This window comes from Festucalex cinctus, chromosome 18 (genome assembly GCF_051991245.1).
Source record: "Festucalex cinctus isolate MCC-2025b chromosome 18, RoL_Fcin_1.0, whole genome shotgun sequence".
NCBI classification, from domain to species: domain Eukaryota; kingdom Metazoa; phylum Chordata; class Actinopteri; order Syngnathiformes; family Syngnathidae; genus Festucalex; species Festucalex cinctus.
In genome coordinates this window covers 3,947,549-3,972,500 of record NC_135428.1, presented here as the reverse complement: position 1 = coordinate 3,972,500, position 24,952 = coordinate 3,947,549, and the positions used below count along the sequence as shown (strand labels likewise).

At 30.9% G+C, this 24,952-nt stretch overlaps 1 protein-coding gene across 5 annotated transcripts in view; it reads left to right on the top strand.

Moving 5' to 3' along the window:
- The window catches only part of specc1 (sperm antigen with calponin homology and coiled-coil domains 1), a 75,497-nt gene extending 50,547 nt beyond the window's left edge, over positions 1–24,950 (top strand). For all 5 annotated transcript variants that reach the window (XM_077504008.1, XM_077504010.1, XM_077504009.1 and 2 more), the window contains 3 exons: positions 19,265–19,381; positions 21,137–21,196; positions 23,404–24,950. In XM_077504008.1, coding sequence (XP_077360134.1) covers positions 19,265–19,381; positions 21,137–21,196; positions 23,404–23,493 — 267 coding nt within the window. In that variant the 3' untranslated portion in view covers positions 23,494–24,950. The remainder of the gene's footprint in view (positions 1–19,264; positions 19,382–21,136; positions 21,197–23,403) is intronic.
- Positions 24,951–24,952: the final 2 nt, after the last annotated feature.

The window sequence follows — 24,952 nt, the reverse complement described above, 5'->3', positions numbered from 1 at the left end:
AAGGCGTTTTTTTTTTTTTTTTTAAACGACCATGTATACTAAGGCGTTTTTTGTTTTTTTTTTAAACGACCATGTATACTAAGGCGTTTTTTTTTTTTGTTTGTTTGTTTTTTTCAAACGACCATGTATAGTATGGCGTTTTTTTTAAAAAACGACCATGTATACTAAGGCGGGTTTTTTTTGTTTTTTTTTTTGTTTTTGTTTTTTTCAAACGACCATGTATAGTAAGGCGTTTTTTTTAAAAAAACGACCATGTATACTAAGGCGGGGTTTTTTTGGGTTTTTTTTGTTTTTGTTTTTTTCAAACGACCATGTATAGTAAGGCGTTTAAAAAAAAAAAAAAAAAACGACCATGTATACTAAGGCGTTTTTTTTGTTTTTTTTTTGTTTTTTTTTTGTTTTTTTTTGTTGTTTTTTTCAAACATCCATGTATAGTAAGGTGTTTTTTTAAAAAAACGACCATGTATACTAAGGCGTTTTTTTTTTTTTTTTTTTTCAAACGACCATGTATAGTAAGGCGTTTTTTTCCCCCCCTAAAAAAACGACTATGTATAGTAAGGCGTTTTTTTTTCCCCCTAAAAAAACGACTATGTATAGTAAGGCGTTTTTAAAAAAAAAAAAAAACGACCATGTATACTAAGGCGTTTTTTTTTTTTTTTTTTTAAACGACCATGTATACTAAGGCGTTTTTTTTTTTTTTTTTTTTTTTTTCAAACGACCATGTATAGTATGGCGTTTGTTTTTAAAAACGACCATGTATACGAAGGCGTTTTTTTTTTTTTTTTTTTTTTTCAAACGACCATGTATAGTCAGGCGTTTTTTTGTTTTTTTTGCGTTTCAGTATAGTAAGGCGTTTGTTTTTTGTTTTTTTAAAACGACCATGTATACTAAGGCGGTTTTTTTTTTGTTTTTTTTCAAACGACCATGTATAGTAAGGCGTTTTTTTCCCCCCTAAAAAAACGACTATGTATAGTAAGGCGTTTTTTCCCCCCCTAAAAAAACGATTATGTATACTAAGATGGTTTTTTTTTTGTTTTTTTTTTGTTTTGTTTTTTTTTCAAACGACCATGTATAGTAAGGCTTTTTTTAAAAAAAAAAAAAAAACGATGTATACTAAGGCGTTTTTTTTTTTTTTTTTTAAACGACCATGTATAGTAAGGCGGTTTTTTTTATTTTTATTTTTTTTTCAAACGACCATGTATAGTATGGCGTTTTTTTTTTTAAAACGACCATGTATACTAAGGCGTTTTTTTTTGTTTTTGTTTTTTAAACCGACCATGTATAGTCAGGCGTTTTTTTGTTTTTTTTGCGTTTCAGTATAGTAAGGCATTTTTTTTTATTTTATTTTTTTTTAAACGACCATGTATAGTAAGGCGGTTTTTTTTTCCCCTAAAAAAACGACCATGTATAGTAAGGCGTTTTTTTATTTTGTTAAAAAAAACGACCATGTATAGTAAGGCTTTTTTTATTTTGTTAAAAAAGCGACCATGTATAGTAAGGCGTTTTTTTCCCCCCTAAAAAAACGTCCAAACATTCTCTCGTAAGAAATCCTTAGAAAGACACATAAGAACCCACACGGGTCTGAAACGTTTTACCTGCTTAGGTTGTGGCCAAAAATTCTATCACAAGGAAACCCTAGAAAGACACAAAATAATCTAGGCGTTTTTTTTCTAAGGCGTTTTTTTATTTTGTTAAAAAAACGACCATGTATAGTAAGGCGTTTTTTATTTTGTTAAAAAAACGACCATGTATAGGAAGCCGTTTTTTTCCCCCCCCTAAAAAAACGACCATGTATAGTAAGGCGTTTTTTATTTTGTTAAAAAAACGACCATGTATAGGAAGCCGTTTTTTTTTCCCCCCTAAAAAAACGACCATGTATAGTAAGACGTTTTTTATTTTGTTAAAAAAACGACCATGTATAGTAAGGTGTTTTTTTTTCCCCCCCTAAAAAAACGACCATGTATATTAAGGCGTTTTTTTCCCCCCTAAAAAAACGACCATGTATAGTAAGGCGTTTTAAAAAAAAAAACAAAAACAACCATGTATACTAAGGCGTTTTTTGTTTTTTTTTTAAACGACCATGTATACTAAGGCGTTTTTTTTTTGTTTTTGTTTTTTTTTCAAACGACCATGTATAGTATGGCGTTTTTTTAAAAAAACGACCATGTATACTAAGGCGGGTTTTTTTTGTTTTTTTTTTGTTTTTGTTTTTTTTTCAAACGACCATGTATAGTAAGGCGTTTTTTTTAAAAAAACGACCATGTATACTAAGGCGTTTTTTTTTTGTTTTTGTTTTTTTAAAACCGACCATGTATAGTCCAGCGTTTTTTTGGGTTTTTTTTGCGTTTTCAAAGACCAGCTCAGTGGTCTAGTGGTAGAGTGTCCACCCTGAAACTAGGAGGTTGTGGGTTCAATCCCCAGGCCAGGTTACACCAAAGAAAAAAACGACCATCTATACTAAGGTTTTGTTGTTTGGTTTTTTTTCAAACGACCATGTATACTAAGGCGTTTTTTTTTTTTTTGTTTTGGGTTTTTTTTGTTTTTTGTTTTTGTTTTTTTCAAACGTCCATGTATAGTAAGGTGTTTTTTTTAAAAAAACGACCATGTATACTAAGGCGTTTTTTTTTTGTTTTGTTTTTTTTCAAACGACCATGTATAGTAAGGCGTTTTTTTTTTTTTTTTGTTTGTTTTTTTTCAAACGACCATGTATAGTAAGGCGTTTTTTTTCCCCCCTAAAAAAACGACTATGTATAGTAAGGCGTTTTTTTTTGTTTTTTTTTTAAACGACCATGTATACTAAGGCGTTTTTTTTTTGTTTTTGTTTTTTTAAAACCGACCATGTATAGTCCAGCGTTTTTTTGGGTTTTTTTTGCGTTTTCAAAGACCAGCTCAGTGGTCTAGTGGTAGAGTGTCCACCCTGAAACTAGGAGGTTGTGGGTTCAATCCCCAGGCCAGGTTACACCAAAGAAAAAAACGACCATCTATACTAAGGTTTTGTTGTTTGGTTTTTTTTCAAACGACCATGTATACTAAGGCGTTTTTTTTTTTTTTGTTTTGGGTTTTTTTTGTTTTTTGTTTTTGTTTTTTTCAAACGTCCATGTATAGTAAGGTGTTTTTTTTAAAAAAACGACCATGTATACTAAGGCGTTTTTTTTTTGTTTTGTTTTTTTTCAAACGACCATGTATAGTAAGGCGTTTTTTTTTTTTTTTTGTTTGTTTTTTTTCAAACGACCATGTATAGTAAGGCGTTTTTTTTCCCCCCTAAAAAAACGACTATGTATAGTAAGGCGTTTTTTTTTGTTTTTTTTTTAAACGACCATGTATACTAAGGCATTTTTTTTGTTTTTTTGTTTTTTTTCAAACGACCATGTATAGTATGGCGTTTTTTTTTAAAAACGACCATGTATAGTCCAGCGTTTTTTTGTTTTTTTTTTGCGTTTTCAAAGACCAGCTCAGTGGTCTAGTGGTAGAGTGTCCACCCTGAAACTAGGAGGTTGTGGGTTCAATCCCCTGGCCAGGTTACACCAAAGAAAAAAACGACCATCTATACTAAGGCTTTTTTTTTTTTTTTTTTTTTTCAAACGACCATGTTTACTAAGGCGTTTTTTGTTGTTGTTTTTTTTCAAACGACCATGTATAATAAGGCGTTTTTTTCCCCCTAAAAAAACGATTATGTATAGTAAGGCGTTTTAAAAAAAAAAAAAAAACAACCATGTATAGTAAGGCGTTTTTTTCCCCCTAAAAAACGACTATGTATAGTAAGGCGTTTTTAAAAAAAACAAAAACCGACCATGTATAGTCCAGCGTTTTTTTGTTTTTTTTTTGCGTTTTCAAAGACCAGCTCAGTGGTCTAGTGGTAGAGTGTCCACCCTGAAACTAGGAGGTTGTGGGTTCAATCCCCAGGCCAGGTTACACCAAAGAAAAAAACGACCATCTATACTAAGGTTTTGTTGTTTGGTTTTTTTTCAAACGACCATGTATACTAAGGCGTTTTTTTTTGTTTTGTTTTGGGTTTTTTTTGTTTTTTGTTTTTGTTTTTTTCAAACGTCCATGTATAGTAAGGTGTTTTTTTAAAAAAACGACCATGTATACTAAGGCGTTTTTTTTTTGTTTTTTTTTTCAAACGACCATGTATAGTAAGGCGTTTAAAAAAAAAAAAAAAAAACGACCATGTATACTAAGGCGTTTTTTTTTTTTTTTTTTTTTTTTTTTTCAAACGACCATGTATAGTAAGGCGGTTTTTTTCCCCCCTAAAAAAACGACTATGTATAGTAAGGCGTTTTTTTTTCCCCCTAAAAATACGACTATGTATAGTAAGGCGTTTTTAAAAAAAACAAAAAAACGACCATGTATACTAAGGCGTTTTTTTTTGTTTTTTTTTTAAACGACCATGTATACTAAGGCATTTTTTTTGTTTTTTTGTTTTTTTTCAAACGACCATGTATAGTATGGCGTTTTTTTTTAAAAAACGACCATGTATAGTCCAGCGTTTTTTTGTTTTTTTTTGCGTTTTCAAAGACCAGCTCAGTGGTCTAGTGGTAGAGTGTCCACCCTGAAACTAGGAGGTTGTGGGTTCAATCCCCTGGCCAGGTTACACCAAAGAAAAAAACGACCATCTATACTAAGGCTTTTTTTTTTTTTTTTTTTTTTCAAACGACCATGTTTACTAAGGCGTTTTTTTTTGTTGTTTTTTTTCAAACGACCATGTATAATAAGGCGTTTTTTTCCCCCTAAAAAAACGATTATGTATAGTAAGGCGTTTTAAAAAAAAAAACAAAACAACCATGTATAGTAAGGCGTTTTTTTCCCCCTAAAAAAACGACTATGTATAGTAAGGCGTTTTTTTTCCCCCTAAAAAAACGACTATGTATAGTAAGGCGTTTTAAAAAAAAAAAAAAAAACGACCATGTATACTAAGGCGTTTTTTTTTTGTTTTTTTTTAAACGACCATGTATACGAAGGCGTTTTTTTTTTTTTTTTTTTTTTTTTTTCAAACGACCATGTATAGTATGGCGTTTTTTTTTTTAAAACGACCATGTATACTAAGGCGGTTTTTTGTTTTTTTTGTTTTGTTTTTTTGTTTTGTTTTTTTCAAACGTCCATGTATAGTAAGGCGTTTTAAAAAAAAACAAAAAAAAACGACCATGTATACTAAGGCGTTTTTTTTTTTTTTTTTTTTTTCAAACGACCATGTATAGTAAGGCGTTTTTTTTTCCCCCTAAAAAAACGACTATGTATAGTAAGGCGTTTTAAAAAAAAAAAAAAAACGACCATGTATACTAAGGCGTTTTTTTTTTGTTTTTTTTTAAACGACCATGTATACTAAGGCGTTTTTTTTTTTGTTTTTGTTTTTTTTTCAAACGACCATGTATAGTATGGCGTTTTTTTTAAAAAAACGACTATGTATACTAAGGCGTTTTTTTTGTTTTTTTTTGTTTTTTTTTTGTTTTTTTGTTTTGTTTTTTTTCAAACGTCCATGTATAGTAAGGTGTTTTTTAAAAAAAACGACCATGTATACTGAGGCGTTTTTTTTTTTGTTTTGTTTTTTTTTCAAACGACCATGTATAGTATGGCGGTTTTTTTTTTAAAAACGACCATGTATAGTCCAGCGTTTTTTTGTTTTTTTTCAAACGACCATGTATAGTATGGCGTTTTTTTTTAAAAACGACCATGTATAGTCCAGCGTTTTTTTGTTTTTTTTTGCGTTTTCAAAGACCAGCTCAGTGGTCTAGTGGTAGAGTGTCCACCCTGAAACTAGGAGGTTGTGGGTTCAATCCCCCAGCCAGGTTACACCAAAGAAAAAAACGACCATCTATACTAAGGTTTTTTTTTTTTTTTTTTTTTCAAACGACCATGTATAGTATGGCGGTTTTTTTTAAAAATGACCATGTATACTAAGGCGTTTTTTGTTGTTGTTTTTTTTTTTTTTTTTTTTTTTTTCAAACGACCATGTATAGTAAGGCGTTTAAAAAAAAAAAAAAAACGACAATGTATACTAAGGCGTTTTTTTTTTTTTTTTTTTTTTTTTTTAAACGACCATGTATAGTAAGGCGTTTTTTTTCCCCCCTAAAAAAACGACTATGTATAGTAAGGCGTTTTTTTTTTCCCCTAAAAAAACGACTATGTATAGTAAGGCGTTTTAAAAAAAAAAAAAAAAACGACCATGTATACTAAGGCGTTTTTTTTTTGTTTTTTTTAAATGACCATGTATACTAAGGCGTTTTTTTTTTGTTTTTTTTTTTCAAACGACCACGTATAGTATGGCGTTTTTTTTTAAAAACGACCATGTATACTAAGGCGGGTTTTTTTTTTTTTTTTTTTCAAACGACCATGTATAGTAAGGCGTTTTTTAAAAAAAAAAACGACCATGTATACTAAGGCGTTTTTTGTTGTTGTTGTTTTTTTTTTTTGTTTTGTTTTTTTCAAACGACCATGTATAGTAAGGCGTTTTAAAAAAAAAAAAAAAAAAACGACCATGTATACTAAGGCGTTTTTTTTTTTTTTTTTTTAAACGACCATGTATACTAAGGCGTTTTTTTTTCCCCCTAAAAAAACGACTATGTATAGTAAGGCGTTTTAAAAAAAAAAAAAAAACGACCATGTATACTAAGGCGTTTTTTTTTTGTTTTTGTTTTTTTTTCAAACGACCATGTATAGTATGGCGTTTTTTTTTTAAAAACGACCATGTATACTAAGGCGTTTTTTTTGTTTTTTTTTGTTTTTTTTTTGTTTTTTTGTTTTGTTTTTTTCAAACGTCCATGTATAGTAAGGTGTTTTTTAAAAAAAACGACCATGTATACTGAGGCGTTTTTTTTTTTTTTTTTTTTTTTTCAAACGACCATGTATAGTATGGCGTTTTTTTTTTTAAAACGACCATGTATACTAAGGCGTTTTTTGTTGTTGTTTTTTTTTTTTTTCAAACGACCATGTATAGTAAGGCGTTTAAAAAAAACAAAAAAAAACGACAATGTATACTAAGGCGTTTTTTTTTTTTTTTTTTTTTCAAACGACCATGTATAGTAAGGCGTTTTTTTTTCCCCCTAAAAAAACGACTATGTATAGTAAGGCGTTTTTTTTTCCCCCTAAAAAAACGACTATGTATAGTAAGGCGTTTTTAAAAAGAAAAAAAAAACGACCATGTATACTAAGGCGTTTTTTTTGTTGTTTTTTTTAAACGACCATGTATAGTAAGGCGTTTTTTAAAAAAAAAAACGACCATGTATACTAAGGCGTTTTTTGTTGTTGTTGTTTTTTTTTGTTGTTGTTGTTTTTTTCAAACGACCATGTATAGTAAGGCGTTTAAAAAAAACAAAAAAAAAACGACCATGTATACTAAGGCGTTTTTTTTTTGTTTGTTTTTTTCAAACGACCATGTATAGTAAGGCGTTTTTTTTTCCCCCTAAAAAAACGACTATGTATAGTAAGGCGTTTAAAAAAAAAAAAAAAAAACGACCATGTATACTAAGGCGTTTTTTTTTTGTTTTTTTTTAAACGACCATGTATACTAAGGCGTTTTTTTTTTGTTTTTTTGTTTTTTTCAAACGACCATGTATAGTATGGCGTTTTTTTTTTAAAAACGACTATGTATACTAAGGCGTTTTTTTTTTTTTTTTTTTTTTTTTTTTTAAACGACCATGTATACTAAGGCGTTTTTTTTTTGTTTTTTTTAAAACCGACCATGTATAGTCCAGCGTTTTTTTTTTTTTTTTTGCGTTTTCAAAGACCAGCTCAGTGGTCTAGTGGTAGAGTGTCCACCCTGAAACTAGGAGGTTGTGGGTTCAATCCCCCGGCCAGGTTACACCAAAGAAAAAAACGACCATCTATACTAAGGTTTTTTTTTTTGTTTTTTTTTCAAACGACCATGTATAGTATGGCGTTTTTTTTTAAAAACGACCATGTATACTAAGGCGTTTTTTGTTGTTGTTTTTTTTTTTTTTTTTTTTTTTTTCAAACGACCATGTATAGTAAGGCGTTTAAAAAAAAAAAAAAAAACGACAATGTATACTAAGGCGTTTTTTTTTTTTTTTTTTTTTTTAAACGACCATGTATAGTAAGGCGTTTTTTTTTCCCCCTAAAAAAACGACTATGTATAGTAAGGCGTTTTTTTTTCCCCCTAAAAAAACGACTATGTATAGTAAGGCGTTTTAAAAAAAAAAAAAAAACGACCATGTATACTAAGGCGTTTTTTTTTTTGTTTTTTTTAAATGACCATGTATACTAAGGCGTTTTTTTTTTTTTTTGTTTTTTTCAAACGACCACGTATAGTATGGCGTTTTTTTTTAAAAACGACCATGTATACTAAGGCGGGTTTTTTTTTTTTTTTTTTTTCAAACGACCATGTATAGTAAGGCGTTTTTTAAAAAAAAAAACGACCATGTATACTAAGGCGTTTTTTGTTGTTGTTGTTTTTTTTTTTTTTTTTGTTTTTTTCAAACGACCATGTATAGTAAGGCGTTTTAAAAAAAAAAAAAAAAAAACGACCATGTATACTAAGGCGTTTTTTTTTTTTTTTTTTTAAACGACCATGTATACTAAGGCGTTTTTTTTTCCCCCTAAAAAAACGACTATGTATAGTAAGGCGTTTTAAAAAAAAACAAAAAACGACCATGTATACTAAGGCGTTTTTTTTTTGTTTTTGTTTTTTTTTCAAACGACCATGTATAGTATGGCGTTTTTTTTTTCAAAACGACCATGTATACTAAGGCGTTTTTTTTGTTTTTTTTTGTTTTTTTTTTGTTTTTTTGTTTTGTTTTTTTCAAACGTCCATGTATAGTAAGGTGTTTTTTAAAAAAAACGACCATGTATACTGAGGCGTTTTTTTTTTTTTTTTTTTTTTTCAAACGACCATGTATAGTATGGCGTTTTTTTTTTAAAACGACCATGTATACTAAGGCGTTTTTTGTTGTTGTTTTTTTTTTTTTTTTTTTTTTTTCAAACGACCATGTATAGTAAGGCGTTTAAAAAAAACAAAAAAAAACGACAATGTATACTAAGGCGTTTTTTTTTTTTTTTTTTTTCAAACGACCATGTATAGTAAGGCGTTTTTTTTTCCCCCTAAAAAAACGACTATGTATAGTAAGGCGTTTTTTTTTCTCCCTAAAAAAACGACTATGTATAGTAAGGCGTTTTTAAAAAAAAAAAAAAACGACCATGTATACTAAGGTGTTTTTTTTTGTTTTTTTTTGTTTTTTTTTTGTTTTTTTGTTTTGTTTTTTTCAAACGTCCATGTATAGTAAGGTGTTTTTTTTCCCCCTAAAAAAACGACTATGTATAGTAAGGCGTTTAAAAAAACAAAAAAAAACGACCATGTATACTGAGGCGTTTTTTTTTTTTGTTTTTTTTTTCAAACGACCATGTATAGTAAGGCGTTTTTTTTTCCCCCTAAAAAAACGACTATGTATAGTAAGGCGTTTTAAAAAAAAAAAAAAACGACCATGTATACTAAGGCGTTTTTTTTTTGTTTTTTTTTAAACGACCATGTATACTAAGGCGTTTTTTTTTTTTTTTGTTTTTTTTTCAAACGACCATGTATAGTATGGCGTTTTTTTTTAAAAAACGACCATGTATACTAAGGCGTTTTTTTTGTTTTTTTTTGTTTTTTTTTTGTTTTTTTGTTTTGTTTTTTTCAAACGTCCATGTATAGTAAGGTGTTTTTTAAAAAAAACGACCATGTATACTGAGGCGTTTTTTTTGTTTGTTTTTTTTTTAAAACGACCATGTATAGTATGGCGTTTTTTTTTTAAAACGACCATGTATACTAAGGCGTTTTTTGTTGTTGTTTTTTTTTTTTTTTTTTTTTTAAAAACGACCATGTATAGTAAGGCGTTTAAAAAAACAAAAAAAAACGACAATGTATACTAAGGCGTTTTTTTTTTTTTTTTTTTTTCAAACGACCATGTATAGTAAGGCGTTTTTTTTTCCCCCTAAAAAAACGACTATGTATAGTAAGGCGTTTTTTTTTCCCCCTAAAAAAACGACTATGTATAGTAAGGCGTTTTTAAAAAGAAAAAAAAAACGACCATGTATACTAAGGCGTTTTTTTTGTTGTTTTTTTTAAACGACCATGTATAGTAAGGCGTTTTTTTAAAAAAAAAACGACCATGTATACTAAGGCGTTTTTTGTTGTTGTTGTTTTTTTTTGTTGTTGTTGTTTTTTTCAAACGACCATGTATAGTAAGGCGTTTAAAAAAAACAAAAAAAAAACGACCATGTATACTAAGGCGTTTTTTTTTTTGTTTTTTTTTTCAAACGACCATGTATAGTAAGGCGTTTTTTTTTCCCCCTAAAAAAACGACTATGTATAGTAAGGCGTTTTTTTTCCCCCCTAAAAAAACGACTATGTATAGTAAGGCGTTTTTTTTTCCCCCTAAAAAAACGACTATGTATAGTAAGGCGTTTTTAAAAAAAACAAAAAACGACCATGTCTACTAAGGCGTTTTTTTTTTGTTTTTTTTAAACGACCATGTATACTAAGGCGTTTTTTTTTTTGTTTTTTTTTTTCAAACGACCATGTATAGTATGGCGGGTTTTTTTTAAAAACGACCATGTATACTAAGGCGTTTTTTGTTGTTGTTGTTTTTTTTTTTTTTTTTTTTTAAACGACCATGTATAGTAAGGCGTTTTTTTTTAAAAAAAAACGACCATGTATACTAAGGCGTTTTTTGTTGTTGTTGTTTTTTTTTTTTTTTTTGTTTTTTTCAAACGACCATGTATAGTAAGGCGTTTTAAAAAAAACAAAAAAAAACGACCATGTATACTAAGGCGTTTTTTTTTTTTTTTTTTTTTTCAAACGACCATGTATAGTAAGGCGGTTTTTTTTCCCCCTAAAAAAACGACTATGTATAGTAAGGCGTTTAAAAAAAAAAAAAAAAAACGACCATGTATACTAAGGCGTTTTTTTTTTGTTTTTTTTTAAACGACCATGTATACTAAGGCGTTTTTTTTTTTGTTTTTTTTTTTTTTTCAAACGACCATGTATAGTATGGCGTTTTTTTTTTAAAAACGACCATGTATACTAAGGCGTTTTTTTTGTTTTTTTTTGTTTTTTTTTTGTTTTTTTGTTTGTTTTTTTTCAAACGTCCATGTATAGTAAGGTGTTTTTTAAAAAAAACGACCATGTATACTGAGGCGTTTTTTTTTTTTTTTTTTTTTTTCAAACGACCATGTATAGTATGGCGTTTTTTTTTTTAAAAACGACCATGTATACTAAGGCGTTTTTTTTTTTTTTTTTTTTTTTTTTTTTTTTTCAAACGACCATGTATAGTAAGGCGTTTAAAAAAAACAAAAAAAACGACAATGTATACTAAGGCGTTTTTTTTTTTTTTTTTTTTTCAAACGACCATGTATAGTAAGGCGTTTTTTTTTCCCCCTAAAAAAACGACTATGTATAGTAAGGCGTTTTAAAAAAAAACAAAAAAACGACCATGTATACTAAGGCGTTTTTTTTTTGTTTTTTTTTAAACGACCATGTATACTAAGGCGTTTTTTTTTTTTTTTTTTTTTTTTTCAAACGACCATGTATAGTAAGGCGTTTTTTTTTCCCCCTAAAAAAACGACTATGTATAGTAAGGCGTTTTTTTTTCCCCCTAAAAAAACGACTATGTATAGTAAGGCGTTTTTAAAAAAAACAAAAAACGACCATGTATACTAAGGCGTTTTTTTTTTTGTTTTTTTTAAACGACCATGTATACTAAGGCGTTTTTTTTTTTGTTTTTTTTTTTCAAACGACCATGTATAGTATGCCGTTTTTTTTTAAAAACGACCATGTATACTAAGGCGTTTTTTTTTTTTTTTTTTTTCAAACGACCATGTATAGTAAGGCGTTTTTTTTAAAAAAAAACGACCATGTATACTAAGGCGTTTTTTGTTGTTGTTGTTTTTTTTTTTTGTTTTTTTTTTTTCAAACGACCATGTATAGTAAGGCGTTTAAAAAAAAAAAAAAAAAAAACGACCATGTATACTAAGGTGTTTTTTTTTTTTTGTTTTTTTTTCAAACGACCATGTATAGTAAGGCGTTTTTTTTTCCCCCTAAAAAAACGACTATGTATAGTAAGGCGTTTAAAAAAAAAAAAAAAAACGACCATGTATACTAAGGCGTTTTTTTTTTGTTTTTTTTTAAACGACCATGTATACTAAGGCGTTTTTTTTTTTTTGTTTTGTTTTTTTTTCAAACGACCATGTATAGTCCAGCGTTTTAAAAAAAACAAAAAAAACAACCATGTATACTAAGGCGTTTTTTTTTTTTTTTAAACGACCATGTATACTAAGGCGTTTTTTTTTTTTTTTTTTTTTTTTTTCAAACGACCATGTATAGTATGGCGTTTTTTTTTTAAAAATGACCATGTATACTAAGGCGTTTTTTTTTTTTTTTTTTCAAACGACCATGTATAGTAAGGCGTTTTTTTTTTTTAAACCGACCATGTATAGTCAGGCGTTTTTTTTGTTTTTTTTGCGTTTCAGTATAGTAAGGCGTTTTTTTTTTGTTTTTTTTAAAACGACCATGTATACTCAGGCGTTTTTTTTTTGTTTTTTTTTAAACGACCATGTATACTAAGGCGTTTTTTTTTTGTTTTTGTTTTTTTTTCAAACGACCATGTATAGTATGGCGTTTTTTTTTTTTAAAACGACCATGTATACTAAGGCGTTTTTTTTGTTTTTTTTTGTTTTTTTTTTGTTTTTTTGTTTTGTTTTTTTCAAAGGTGTTTTTTAAAAAAAACGACCATGTATACTGAGGCGTTTTTTTTTTTTTTTTTTTTTTTTCAAACGACCATGTATAGTATGGCGTTTTTTTTAAAAAACGACCATGTATACTAAGGCGTTTTTTGTTGTTGTTGTTTTTTTTTTCTTTTTTTTTTTTCAAACGACCATGTATAGTAAGGCGTTTAAAAAAAACAAAAAAAAACGACAATGTATACTAAGGCGTTTTTTTTTTGTTTTTTTTTCAAACGACCATGTATAGTAAGGCGTTTTTTTTTCCCCCTAAAAAAACGACTATGTATAGTAAGGCGTTTTTTTTCCCCCCTAAAAAAACGACTATGTATATTGAGGCGTTTAAAAAAAACAAAAAAAAACGACCATGTATACTAAGGCGTTTTTTTTTTTTTTTTTTTTAAACGACCATGTATACTAAGGCGTTTTTTTTTTGTTTTTTTTTTTCAAACGACCATGTATAGTATGGCGTTTTTTTTTAAAAACGACCATGTATACTAAGGCGTTTTTTTTTTTTTTTTTTTTTTTCAAACGACCATGTATAGTAAGGCGTTTTTTTTTCCCCCTAAAAAAACGACTATGTATAGTAAGGCGTTTAAAAAAAAAAAAAAAACGACCATGTATACTAAGGCGTTTTTTTTTTTGTTTTTTTTTAAACGACCATGTATACTAAGGCGTTTTTTTTTTTTTTTTTGTTTTTTTTTCAAACGACCATGTATAGTCCAGCGTTTTAAAAAAAACAAAAAAAACAACCATGTATACTAAGGCGTTTTTTTTTTTTTTTAAACGACCATGTATACTAAGGCGTTTTTTTTTTTTTTTTTTTTTTTTTCAAACGACCATGTATAGTATGGCGTTTTTTTTTTAAAAACGACCATGTATACTAAGGCGTTTTTTTTTTTTTTTTTTCAAACGACCATGTATAGTAAGGCGTTTTTTTTTTTTAAACCGACCATGTATAGTCAGGCGTTTTTTTGTTTTTTTTGCGTTTCAGTATAGTAAGGCGTTTTTTTTTTGTTTTTTTTAAAACGACCATGTATACTAAGGCGTTTTTTTTTTTTTTTTTTTTTTTTTCAAACGACCATGTATAGTATGGCGTTTTTTTTTTTAAAACGACCATGTATACTAAGGCGTTTTTTTTGTTTTTTTTTGTTTTTTTTTTGTTTTTTTGTTTTGTTTTTTTCAAACGTCCATGTATAGTAAGGTGTTTTTTAAAAAAAACGACCATGTATACTGAGGCGTTTTTTTTTTTTTTTTTTTTTTCAAACGACCATGTATAGTATGGCGTTTTTTTTAAAAAACGACCATGTATACTAAGGCGTTTTTTGTTGTTGTTGTTTTTTTTTTCTTTTTTTTTTTTCAAACGACCATGTATAGTAAGGCGTTTAAAAAAAACAAAAAAAAACGACAATGTATACTAAGGCGTTTTTTTTTTTTTTTTTTTTCAAACGACCATGTATAGTAAGGCGTTTTTTTTTCCCCCTAAAAAAACGACTATGTATAGTAAGGCGTTTTTTTTTCCCCCTAAAAAAACGACTATGTATATTAAGGCGTTTAAAAAAAAAAAAAAAAAACGACCATGTATACTAAGGCGTTTTTTTTTTTTTTTTTTTTAAACGACCATGTATACTAAGGCGTTTTTTTTTTGTTTTGTTTTTTCAAACGACCATGTATAGTATGGCGGGTTTTTTTAAAAACGACCATGTATACTAAGGCGTTTTTTTTTTTTTTTTTTTTTTTTTCAAACGACCATGTATAGTAAGGCGTTTTTTAAAAAAAAAAACGACAATGTATACTAAGGCGTTTTTTTTTTTTTTTTTTTTCAAACGACCATGTATAGTAAGGCGTTTTTTTTTCCCCCTAAAAAAACGACTATGTATAGTAAGGCGTTTTTTTTTCCCCCTAAAAAAACGACTATGTATATTAAGGCGTTTTAAAAAAAAAAAAAAAAACGACCATGTATACTAAGGCGTTTTTTTTTTTTTTTTTTTAAACGACCATGTATACTAAGGCGTTTTTTTTTTGTTTTGTTTTTTCAAACGACCATGTATAGTATGGCGTTTTTTTTTAAAAACGACCATGTATACTAAGGCGTTTTTTTTTTTTTTTTTTTTTTTCAAACGACCATGTATAGTAAGGCGTTTTTTAAAAAAAAAAAACGACCATGTATACTAAGGCGTTTTTTGTTGTTGTTGTTTTTTTTTGTTTTTTTTTTTTTTCAAACGACCATGTATAGTAAGGCGTTTTTTTTCCCCCTAAAAAAACGACTATGTATAGTAAGGCGTTTAAAAAAAAAAAAAAAACGACCATGTATACTAAGGCGTTTTTTTTTTTGTTTTTTTGTTTTTTCAAACGACCATGTATAGTAAGGCGGTTTTTTTTTTAAAAACGACCATGTATACTAAGGCGTTTTTTTGTTTGTTTGTTTTTTTTGTTTTTTTTTCAAACGACCATGTATAGTAAGGCGTTTTTAAAAAAACAAAAAAGACGACCATGTATACTAAGGCGTTTTTTTTTTTTTTAAACGACCATGTATAGTAAGGCGTTTTTTTTTTGTTTTGTTTTTTTCAAACGACCATAGTAAGGCGTTTTTGTTTTTTGTTTTTTGTTTTTTGTTTTTTTAAACGACCATGTAAGGCCTTACTATACATGGTCGTTTTTTTAGGGGGGGAAAAAACGCCTTACTATACATGGTCGTTTTTTTAACAAAATAAAAAAACGCCTTACTATACATGGTCGTTTTTTTAGGGGGGAAAAAAACGCCTTACTATACATGGTCGTTTTTTTAGGGGGGGAAAAAACGCCTTACTATACATGGTCGTTTTTTTAACAAAATAAAAAAACGCCTTACTATACATGGTCGTTTTTTTAGGGGGGGAAAAAAACGCCTTACTATACATGGTCGTTTTTTTAGGGGGAAAAAAAACGCCTTACTATACATGGTCGTTTTTTAGGGGGAAAAAAACGCCTTACTATACATGGTCGTTTTTTTAGGGGGGGGGGGGGGGGGGACGCCTTACTATACGTGGTCGTTTGAAAAAAAAAAAAAAAAAAAACACAAAAAAAAATGCCTTAGTATACATGGTCGTTTGAAAAAAAAAAAAAAAAAAAAAAAACGCCTTAGTATACATGGTCGTTTTTTTTATTTTTTAAAACGCCTTAGTATACATGGTCGTTTTTTTAAAAAAAACAAAAAAAAACAACAAAAAAAACGCCATGGTCATTTTTAAAATAAATAAATAAAGCTTACTATATACACGGTCGTTTATTTTTATAGTCTTTGGTGTGACCCGGCCGGGGGGATTGAACCCACAACCTCCCAGTCTCAGGGTGGACACTCTACCACTAGACCACTGAGCTGGTCTTTGAAAGAACAAAAAAACAAAACAAATGCCTTACTATACATGGTCGTTTTTTTAGGGGGAAAAAAACCCCGCCTTACTATACATGGTCGTTTGAAAAAAAAAAAAAAATGCCTTAGTATACATGGTCGTTTTTTAAAAAAAACGCCATACTATACATGGTCGTTTGAAAAAAAAAAAAAAAAAAAAAAAGCCTTAGTACAGATGGTCATTTTTTTCTTTGGAGTAACCTGGCCGGGGGATTGAACCACAACCTCCTAGTTTCAGGTTGGACACTCTTCCACTAGACCACTGAGCTGTTCTTTGAAAAAGCAAAAAAATTAAAAAAACGCCTGACTATACATGGTCGGTTTTAAAAAAAAAACAAAACAAAAAAAAACGCCTTAGTATACATGGTCGTTTGAAAAAAAAACAAAAAAAACAAAAAACAAAAAAAAACAAAAAAAATGCCTTAGTATACATGGTCGTTTTTTTTTTTTAAAAAACGTCATTCTATACATGGTCGTTTGAAAAAAAAAAAAAAAAGCCTTAGTATAGATGGTCATTTTTCTCTTTGGTGTAACCTGGCCGGGGGATTGTACCCACAACCTCCTAGTCTCAGAGTGGACACTTTTCCACTAGACCACTGAGGTGTTCTTTGAAAAAGCAAAAAAAACAAAAAAACGGCTGACTATACATGGTCGGTTTTAAAAAAAAAAACATTAAAAAAAACGCCTTAGTATACATGGTCGTTTTAAAAAAAAAAAACGCCATACTATACATGGTCGTTTGAAAAAAAAAAAAAAAAAAAAAAAGCCTTAGTACAGATGGTCATTTTTTTCTTTGGAGTAACCTGGCCGGGGGATTGAACCACAACCTCCTAGTTTCAGGTTGGACACTCTTCCACTAGACCACTGAGCTGTTCTTTGAAAAAGCAAAAAAATAAAAAAAACGCCTGACTATACATGGTCGGTTTTAAAAAAAAAACAAAAACAAAAAAAACGCCTTAGTATACATGGTCGTTTGAAAAAAAAACAAAAAAAACAAAAAACAAAAAAAAACAAAAAAAATGCCTTAGTATACATGGTCGTTTTTTTTTTTTAAAAAACGTCATTCTATACATGGTCGTTTGAAAAAAAAAAAAAAAAGCCTTAGTATAGATGGTCATTTTTCTCTTTGGTGTAACCTGGCCGGGGGATTGTACCCACAACCTCCTAGTCTCAGAGTGGACACTTTTCCACTAGACCACTGAGGTGTTCTTTGAAAAAGCAAAAAAAACAAAAAAACGGCTGACTATACATGGTCGGTTTTAAAAAAAAAAAACATTAAAAAAAACGCCTTAGTATACATGGTCGGTTTTAAAAAAAAAAAACATTAAAAAAAACGCCTTAGTATACATGGTCGTTTTAAAAAAAAACAAACGCCATACTATACATGGTCGTTTGAAAAAAAAAAAAAAAAGCCTTAGTATAGATGGTCATTTTTCTCTTTGGTGTAACCTGGCCGGGGGATTGTACCCACAACCTCCTAGTCTCAGAGTGGACACTTTTCCACTAGACCACTGAGGTGTTCTTTGAAAAAGCAAAAAAAACAAAAAAACGGCTGACTATACATGGTCGGTTTTAAAAAAAAAAAACATTAAAAAAAACGCCTTAGTATACATGGTCGTTTTTAAAAAAAAAAAAAAAACGCCTTAGGATACATGGTCGTTTAAAAAAAAAACAAAAAAAAAAACGCCTTACTATACATGGTCGTTTGAAAAAAAAAAAAAAACAAACAAAAAAAAACCGCCTTACTATACATGGTCGTTTGAAAAACAAAACAACAACAAAAAAACGCCTTAGTATACATGGTCGTTTTAAAAAACAAAACAAAAAAAATCGCCTTACTATGGTCGTTTGAAAAAAAACAAAAAAACAAAAAAACGCCTTACTATAAATGGTCGTTAAAAAAAAAACAAAAAAAAAAATGCCTTACTATGGTCGTTTTTTGTTTTTGTTTTTTTATTAAAAAAAGACGCCTTACTATAGTATACATGGTCGTTTGAAAAAAAAAAACAAAAAAAACGCCTTAGTATACATGGTTGTTTAAAAAAAAAAAAAAAAAAACAACAAAAAAAAACGCCTTAATATACATGGTCGTTTTTTTTTTTGTTTTTTTTTTAAACGCCTTACTATACATGGTCGTTTTTTGTTTTGTTTTGTTTTTAAAAATGCCTTACTATACATGGTTGTTTAAAAAAAAAAAAAAAAAAAAAAAACCCGCCATACTATACATGGTCGTTTAAAAAAAAAACAAACAAAAAAACGCCTTAGTATACATGGTCGTTTGAAAAAACAAAACAAAACAAAACAAAAAACGCCTTACGATACATGGTCGTTTTTTTTTTTTTTTTTTAAATCATCATACTATACATGGTCGTTTGGAAAGGGGAAAAAAAAAAAAAAAACGCCTTACTATACATGGTCGTTTTTTAAAAAACAAAACAAAACAAAAAAAAACACAATACGATACATGGTCGTTTAAAAAAACAAACAAACAAACAAAAAAAACCTTACTATACATCGTTGTTTTTTTGTTTTTTTAAAAAAAACACGATGTGTCCAAACATCATGTTTCAGTTTATGAATTGCGGACATAACACTGACAGATGACCACCTCTGTCTTGCATTCTCTTGTTTGATCGACCTCATTTCACGCGTTTTTAAGATGGAGGAGCCTTCAGGTGTCACCAAACATGTCTCATCAGGAGCTCACTCATTATTCATGGACGTGCGGGCTGGGATTTTGTTTTTGTATTGGTTTCCCCAGGACCTGAGGAGCTGTGTAGTTTTTGTGTCCAATCAAGTAGCTAATTGCGTTGGCCTGCAGTCACTGGTTTGGATCAATCCTCTGATTAGATATTTGGAATGAAAATCAGCCGGACCGCAGTCCTCGGGGCACAAACTGATGAAGCGTCAGTAAACAAACATACACATGCTCGTCTAATCTGTCACTTATAGTAGCGTTGTAACGTTGGCTCAAAGATGGACACAAAACTCCCTGACGGTTTCACAATCTGGCTCAGCTTCACAGATGCGTTCACGTTTCTGATACTTGCTGCTAATTAATATCCTTCAGTAATTCTTTTAGGTTGGATAATAACAGATATCCTTTTTTGTTGTGATCTTATTTTTGTTTTTTTGTGACGTCCATCTTTTTTTGTTTTGGGACAGAATATTGACGTGACCAACTTCAGCAGCAGTTGGAGTGACGGTTTGGCTTTTTGTGCCCTCCTGCACACATATTTGCCCGCCCACATCCCCTACCAGGAACTCATCAGTCAAGATAAGGTACAAAAAAACTAAAAGGAGGAAACACAGACACTTGGCTATGATTGACTTGGTCTTCATTCACTCATCCGCATGCTTAAATGAACAAAATGACTTAACACATACCTAATACTGTTTAAAGATACATGGATGCAATATATATGTATATTAGGGATGACAACATTAGCACGTCATTAGTCCGTTAGCTTAAAGGTTCCTGACAGCACTCATTTTTTAATTACAAATGGCCATTTGGACTGTGAAGCACCACCGTCGCTTCCCGATATGAAAAGAAAAATGTTTTGTGATGTCACCAATGTCCAACATGAAACACTAAGGCCATCTAGTGACCTCAATGTTACACACTTTTTTAAAGTACAGTAAAAAAAATTATTATTATTATTATTATTATTATTTTAAACTTCATGCCGTGCGATTGGCTGGCGACAAGTTCAGTGTACCCCGCCAATGCCCAAAGCCAGCTGAGATAGGCTCCAGCACCCCCCGTGACCCTTGTGAGGAATAAGCGGTCAGGAAAAGAAAATGGATGGATGGATTTTTTTAAACTTCAAATAATTGAATTTGTTTGCATACTTAGATGTAGTCAATAGCAGCTCACGAGCTGAACAAAAAACAGTTTTTGTGCATAGTTTTAATGTCACAAGGGTTGCTTGTGGCTCCGATTTGACAAGAGAACCTTTTCATTGGACCAAGGTTAAGACATTAAAACAAACCCCAAGGGTATCTATAATCTCTTCTCAACTTCAATCAGGCATTCGGCACTCCTATCAGAGGAGCACTTGTTCCATGCTACATACTTTCTTTATAAAGTTAGCTACAGCACTTTATATAGTACGACTTTTGAATGCAGTGTTTGTGTGTCGCTGGTCACATGGTCGGAGCCGCATACCAGTCGCGTGGGCGCTGCATGAAAACAAAAGTCAAAACACCTGCACCGATTCGGCCTGCAAGTGACGAATGAGTCATGCGCGTTACATTAAGCCGATGACAGAGACACGGCGCTGAATAATTCAATAGACGGGAGTTGACTTTAATAACTCTTGCTGAGTGACTTCACCCTCGGGCCCAAACAGCCAAGCAGCTCTTCCCCTTGTAATCTGTCCTTCCACTAATCCCATTACTGCCCCTCTCGCCCTTTATCATCATTATTTTATTTTTTATTTTTTTACCCAAGATTGTAATCGATGGCCTCAACTTTTAGGCAGGAAACGGCAAAACGTGCTCTTCTTTTTTTTTTTTTTTTTTTCCCCAGCCAGGCTGCATCACAACTGATTTAATAATATCATTGATAGTGGAGTACTTTATCATCCAAAATGGAGCGGCCAGTTTGAAGGCAAACATGATGAGTTCAGGCGCTCGCTCGTCCCAGTTTATGGGATAATCGGGGCAAGCCAGGGGACAGAGTGCCAGAACGCTTTCAAATGTTTTGTTTGTAACTGGACTTGAGATGACGGCGTGGGCCAAAAATGACAACGTTTTTGCTGCTTATTTATCTAAACTTGTATTATTGAACACAAAAAAAAAAAACAGCTGGATTAGAATTGGAAGCAGATACTAATGCGACTGTATATCAGATCGGAATTAGAGGATGCCGTATTGTACAAAACCCGATTCCAACGTCAACCAAAGAATTTTTTTGTGTTTATGTTTACACTATGTGATAATACTGTCTTTTGTTTGATATGTTATTGTTGCAGTACAAAAAACTTTCTATGTCTAGTGTGAAAATATGACAGTGATTTATTTTTCCTTCAGATCCGGAATCTGACTCTGGCTTTCCAAGCCGCGGAGAACATTGGAATCAAACCTTCCCTGGTGAGTACGAATGACTGATTACGCAGAAGGGTTTTGATTCAATACGTTTCACTTAAAAAAACAGGCATTGGTCAGATGCTTTATGGGATATTTCCCTTCTGATTGTCCTGACGTTTTGACTTTTTTTTATTTTTTATTTTATTTTTTCAACATAGCTACTTTTCGTACTGCCGGATCGTCCCAGCTCTGATTACACTCTTCTAACTACTAAAGGATGTCACGATAAGGGCGATATCGTGATACCGTGATATTAAAACTGCAACAATATCGTCGTCATCATGTTCACAATATTTAAAAGGAACACATTTGTTAAAAAAAAAGTCAGGTTGATTTCCATTTGTGCAGTTCTATTTCATTATGCAGTACCCCAAATAAGGGTTGTTTTATTTTTTTAAGGATAAATAAACAAACAAACAAATAAATAAATAAATAAATACATAAATAAATAGTGTCAAATTTAGGGGTGTGAATTGCCTAGTACCGGACGATTCGATTCGTATCACGATTCACAGGTCACGATTCGATTCGATACCGATTAATCCCGATACGAATTTATAAGTCGATTGTTGCGATTTTTTTTCATTCAAATTTAGAAAATACTAATCAGTAAGCTTGTAGAGTGTAATATTTGTATGAAAATGTATTATTTATTTATCTGAAGTTTCAGTCTTATAGAGGTTGTAATCTGTTTCATGTTTGAACAGCATTAAAATAAAATATTAAGGCTTAATGTTCCGTTCATATAACATTCTTCCATGCTCAAGGTGTGAATCCTAACCCGAAGTCAGACGTTTTGTTGAATATTTTTCCATTAAAAATGGAAGTTTAAAAATCGATTCACACACACATACAAAAAAAAAAAAAGGCAATGATGATAAGACGTTGAATCGGTAAGACTACCGAATGAACAATTCTGAGCTCTTTAAAAAAAAAAAAAAAAAAAATAAAATAAAAAAAAATAATAATTTTTAATCGATTCGAGAATCGCGCGATGTAGTATCGCGATATATCGCCGAATCGATTTTTTTTTAACACCCCTAGTGTCAATAGTGTGTGGGTCCCTATTATTTCAGATTTATTTTTATTTTTTTTTGTATGATAACCCATCCTATCACAGTTTTCATCACAGGAATTTTACCCCCAATTTTTAAAAAAATAGGATATACCAGTGCCCAAAATCCTATTTTTTAAATTTGATTAAATTCCTGTGCTGAAAAGTGTGACAAAGCTAACACTTAGGATGGGTTATCATACTAAAAAAAAAAAAAAAAATCATCTATAGACGTGCACCTTTTGAAAAATTATTAGATTTAGCCACCTTAAGTGGTACCAATAAGTGAAATTTTGCACTTAATTTGGTCCATGGACTAGTCTTGATGATTAAAAATGACCAAAATTAGCTTATGCTATTAAACGTAATCTGGACCACCCGCTGTTATTTCATCATCCCGCTGGTATCTTCCACAATAACCTTGAATTCTTTTACCAAACAGTTTAGTCTGCATTCCATCCCAATCTGCCTTATCGGGACTGAGCGAGTGGGATCCCCTCACGTCTGTTTGACAGCAGAAGAGCTCTAACCATGAAATTTGTGCGTTCAAGAAAGATAAGTTAACATGAAGTTGCACATGTCGAAGGGACGGACTTACAGGAACGATTCTGTGTCATCTTGCCGCCATTGGAGAACACGTAGATACGTCGCGATCATCCAGCTACGATTTATGATGTCTTTTTTATTTTTTTTATTTTATCTTTACATGCCACCTCGTCACTGTTTTGTCTCAGGGCACGTGAAGTGATTTCAATGCAGCACATCAATCAGTCAAACAGCTCATTTCTTATGTACCTGCAAGAGGCAGAAGGACCCCCACGAGGGCCGCGTAATGTGAAAGAATGTTCCGTCCTGGCCACAGTTCACTTTTGTTGCGCGCATCTGGCTACAAGATTGGAAATGTTCCTCGTTTTTCTTGTCTAACTTAATACAGCGGAGCCTTTAAAACGGAGCGCAGGAGTCTCCAATTGGATTTCCACTGGATTTAGAATCTATTTTTTTTTCTACAGTCGGCGTCATAAAACCTTTATTAACTCTGCTGACAATTTTGAAATATTTGACTTATATGTTGTATCAAAATCAGTACTTTTTTTATTTTTTTTATTATCACGTGACGTTGCATCCGTGTCTGTTTTTTTTTTTTTTCTCTGAGCAGAACATCGAGGAGCTGATGAAGACCGACAGGCCCGACTGGCAGAGCGTCATGCAGTACGTCTCGAAGATCTACAAGTACTTTGAGACCTGACCCGCGTCTGCACTATACATTCACCTTCCCGACAGACCCCGCCCCCCTGCTTGGTGCTGGACACTCGAGCTCATGCGTTATTCTATTGCAACACGTTAAAAGCCACTCGATATTATTTCTACTCTTACAAGATAAAAGTGGCAAAGTTGAAGGCATTCTGTGAAAGAAAAGTCCATTGATAAAGAGGACTGTTTAAATCGCCAATTCTAATTGAACCCGGAAATGTATTTGGTCCATATATATATATTAGAGATGTAACAATAAGGGCAATATCGTGATATTAAAACTGCCACAATATCATCGTCATCGTGTTCACAATATTTAAAAGGAACGCATCTGTTAAAAAAAAAAAAGTCAGATTTGTGCAGTTCTAGCACCCTCTGGTGGCTAATTTTTTTTAGTGCAATTTAATTTTCATTAGGGATGTTTTGGTCTTCTATGTTTAAAGAGATACTTGACACATTGAACAATTTTCAGCAGTGAAAAGTTAATATTTTGTCCAGAATGAATTTCATTATTTTTCATGTACAATTAATACCTTTAAAAAGTATTTTTATTTTCTACTTGCTGTCGACTGATGATGACATCACCTGTTTGGTCAGTAAACTGTCCCATGATTGGCCATTGCTTACTTCCTCAGCACAGGTGATGTCATCATCAGTCGACAGCAGTGCCTCAATATTGTTATTGATGCTGTAGGTGGTTTTATATGCATTGCTGTTATGTACAAAAACACAATATTGTGTTATTTTGGGATGAGTTTTTTTGTTTGTTTGTTTTACAATATTGTGACCTTTTTTAAATATTGCCAACCTCCCCACAATATCGTGATAATTATCGTATCGTGAGCTTCATATCGTGATGTTTGATCGTTACATCCCTAATACATACATATATATATATATATATATATATATATATATATATATATATATATATATATATATAGTTACATGTTAGTCCCTTGTAAAAGTTTTTCAGTGTTCCATGACTTTCATATGTTGTGCCAAATGAGGTACAGTATGTTCAAAGTGTACATGAGTCATGACAAATGTGCGCGACGTCGCTTTAAAAGATGTCATCCATTTGTGCTTGATGTCAACAAGATGGATCGCTGGAGATTGACGGCTTCTACTTCCCAAACCACACTGCCATGCATGTGGAACTTGACAACCATTTAGGAATTCTTACGTAGAATTATTTTTTTTCATCAAAAGGCACCCTATTGTGAGCCATAAACAGCAACAACGTCGTGGCTGGTTTTATTTTAATATATGAAACATGTGATCCACCATATTAAATGTGTGAGATGACATATTTTCCTATTATTCCCAGCACATATTGTCGCTTTGGAAGTCAAACATTATTTATTTACATGCATCCCAAATGTGTACAAAACATTTGTGCAGTTTTAAGAGCTGTTGCATTAATAAAGGAATGTCAATTTTTATTCATTATT